General features: G+C 38.4%; 1 protein-coding gene across 1 annotated transcript in view; it reads left to right on the top strand.

The window, feature by feature from the left end:
* Nucleotides 1-1,619: 1,619 nt before the first annotated feature.
* Nucleotides 1,620-3,699, top strand: part of bud23 (BUD23 rRNA methyltransferase and ribosome maturation factor) — a 15,332-nt gene continuing 13,252 nt past the window's right edge. The window contains exon 1 of the mRNA NM_001082879.1: nt 1,620-1,774. Within this exon, the coding sequence (NP_001076348.1) occupies nt 1,727-1,774 (48 nt within the window). The 5' untranslated portion in view covers nt 1,620-1,726. The remainder of the gene's footprint in view (nt 1,775-3,699) is intronic.

The raw sequence follows: 3,699 nt of genomic DNA, 5'->3' as shown, positions 1-3,699 counted from the left end.
CATATAATGAGGCCGCTCTGAGCCTCCGCTTGACCCGCTTTATGGTTCACTCTCTTCGGACTTGTTGACAAGCGTTTCTCGTAGTGCTCCTTTCGGACTCCAAGAGATGGCGGACCAGCAGCTCTCGCAGATTCTCGGCACTCACAGGGAACTCACGCGAGATCTTTCATACGCAAAATAATGGATTTTTCTGCTTGTTCCAACTACTTATGTAAAATGAACTGAAACAACACAATTCTTAAGTGTTTTTTGGGGGGACAACCTAATTAATTTGTGTTGGGACAGCATTAAAGAATTGTGTGGAACCCATCGTTACTTACAGTGTATTAATAGATTTTTAATATACTTAAATTCCACTTTGTATATATATATATATATATATATATATATATATATATATATATATATATATATATATATATATATATATATATAATAGAAAGGCAACAGTAACTCAAATAAGCACTCGTTACAAGTGAGGTCTGCGAGAGAGTCTGAGCATCTCTGAACACACAACACGTCCAACCTTGAGGCGGATGGGCTACAGCAGCAGAAGAGCACACCGGGTGCCGCTCCTGTCAGCTAAGAACAGGAAACTGAGGCTACAATTCACACAGACTCACCAAAACTGGACAATAGAAGATTGGAGAAACGTTGCTGCTCTGATGAGTCTCCATTTCTGCTGACACATTCGGATGGTCGGTCAGAATTTGGCATCAACAACATGAAAGCATGGATCCATCCTCCCTTGAATCAATGGTTCAGGCTGCTGCTGCTGGTGTAACGGTGTGGGGGATATTTTCTTGGCACACTTTGGGTCCATTAGTACCAATTAAGGATTGTGTCAACACCACAGCCTACCTGAGTATTGCTGCTGACCATGTCCATCCCTTTATGAGCACAGTGTCTCCATCTTCTGATGGCTACTTCTAGCAGGAGAACACACCATGTCATAAAGCTCAATCATCTCAGACTGGTTTCTTGAACCTGACAATGAGTTCACTGTACTCAAATGGCCTTCACAGTCACCAGATGTCAATCCAATAGAGCAGCGAAGGCAAAAGGGGGTCCAACCCTGTACTAGTAGGTGTACCTAATAAAGTGGCCAGTGAGTAAATCGACACATTACATTTAATTCAGTTGCTTAAAAATATTTTATTGTCCCAGTCAAAAAAAAAAAAAACTATTTTCAAGAGTAACATAAGAATGTCATGACACCTTTATAACACTGAAATATTGAGATTTTATGCATGCTTATGTAAAGTTTTATTAATCCTTATTCAATCATTAATATAAAAAAACGTAATTATACAGAGGTTTATTCATAAGATGTATTATATTACACATTAATTTGTTTTTATTTAGGTCTACCCCTGCCCCAACCCAGCCATCACATGGAAAAAAACAGTAATTGTATTAAGTATTACTCTTATTGTTGATTCAATTATACAATAAATTGTATTTTATTAACATCTAAGCCTGTAACATCTACTGTAATGTATAAATATTAATTATTGATGTACACAGTGTCACAAAAAAAAATCCCCAGCTGTATCTCTTCTGGACTTTACCACCGATGCGTTCAGTCCGTCGCCTGTGAATGACGTCATCCCTGCTGGCCACGTTCCCCTGCCCATGTGTTATTAGCAGTCTGTGTATATTTTTTTCAGTGGTGTTGTGATCTCTAATAAATCATAGTCACAAGTTTTCAGTCACAATCATCATCATGTCTTCAAGCTGCCGCAGACCCGAACACATGGCACCTCCGGAGGTGGTGAGTGGACGGAATATTCTTACTCTAACTTATGTGCTTATGTGTAAAAATGAGGCTATTAAAACATGATGGTGTTCAACGTAACACACGAGAAATGCCTTGCTATAATACTGTACTATTTTTATTATATAGTTATCCCTCATGAGAAAACAGTACAGTTATTTACAGTAAGTACAGCAGTGTATTGAAAACATACTATAGTAAAGTTAAAGTGTGTCATGTTGCCCACATAATAATAGATTATAATATTAATAGAGGTAAAGTTGGTTTTATATTCGGTTATTCAGACATTCTCCTTAATAATATAATTTCAGAAAAGTATTCTTTGCAAATTGTAAATAGGGAAATCATATAAGCAGCAAATGAATATCAAAGTACAACATTGTTCACAGTGAATTAGATAGTGTTAATGTTGTTTAGAAGTCATACTTGCATGCTAATTCCGATCGAATATTTAATGTAACATGGTAACCAATATAGAGACTGCTATAAACGAATGTGCGAATATAAAACCAACTTTACCTCTATACAATATTATAGAAAATATTACAATATATACAACCCCAATTTTAGAGAAAGAAAAAGGTATGGAAACTACAAATAGAATAGAAAGTAGTGATTTCTAAAATTACTTTATGTGTTTCTCTGATTTATTGTTTATTTTTTCTGTTGTTTTTTTTTACAAAAGAAACACGTATTACGATTTTGATTCTTGCAACACATATCGAAAACAGTTGTAGCGTTAAAGCATTTACCACCTTGTAATGCTGTCGTTCCTATTCACAACACTTAAAAGATTAAAAGACAGCAAGTGATGAAGTGTTTCTGCTGTAATTTTGTCCCAGTTTACCTGCAAACAAGTCTTAAGGTGGGCAACAGTATGGGGTCTTCGTTGTTGCATTTTGGACTTCAAAATGCGCCACACATTCTCTATTGGAGACAGGTCGGGACTGCAGGCAGGCCAGTCAATTACCTGTATCCTCTTCCTCCACAGCCAGGACTTTGTAATGTGTGCAGAATGTGCTTATGCACTGTCTTGTTGGAATATGCCTGGAAAGGAGGGCAGCAAATTGTGCTCCAAAATATCTTTTCAGCATTAATGGTGCATCAAAGAAGTGCAAATTACCTTTGCCAAGGGCACTGACACAACCCCATACCTTTCATCTTTGGTCCGGAGTACACAGCATCCATTTCTCCCCAAAAATACCTGAAATACTGATTTATCTGACCACAGTGCACGTTTCCGCTGTGTGATGGTCCATCCAGATGCCTCCCAGAGCAGTCAACAGCGCTTTTGGACACTGTTAACATAGGGCTTCCTTTTGGCACAGTAGAGTTTTCACTGTCATTTGTGGATGTAACTCTGTATTGTGGTATTTGACAAAGGTTTACTGCAGTATTCCTGAGCCCATGTGGTGATCTGGCTTATGAATGAGGATTCTTGATGCAGCGCCCCCTGAGGGATCGGAGATCACAGTTGTTCAGCTTAGGCTTGCTAGGGATGGCTGACGTGAAACTGACGTTTTGACACAATGTCGAGATCCCGAAGCGCAAGTGTTTCGAAACACTGCACCGAAGCATGATCCGAAGCACCCAAGTCACGTGACTCAAGTGTTTCGAAACACCTAGTCACGTGACTAAAGCGTTTCAAAGCATCGATCAGCTTAGAAACGTTTCGAGACCTGGCGGGTCTGCATTTGGCTGACAAGGTCAAGAAAAAACTCTGTCTCTTATGGCCTAGAGGACTGTGCGTGTTTCTATGCTGTGCATGATGTTTACGGTTCGAATCCCGACTTGTACATATATGGTTTTATGTATTTTAATCACGTTTCTGTTTTGTGTAGCCTAAATAGGATACAGCTGCAGTTACGCCATCAATTTAGCATCATTTTTGTAACACTGCAAAAAAATAATAAATATTTTTA

This window comes from Danio rerio, chromosome 15 (genome assembly GCF_049306965.1).
Source record: "Danio rerio strain Tuebingen ecotype United States chromosome 15, GRCz12tu, whole genome shotgun sequence".
Classification (NCBI taxonomy): domain Eukaryota; kingdom Metazoa; phylum Chordata; class Actinopteri; order Cypriniformes; family Danionidae; genus Danio; species Danio rerio.
This window is presented reverse-complemented; position numbering and strand designations above follow the sequence as displayed.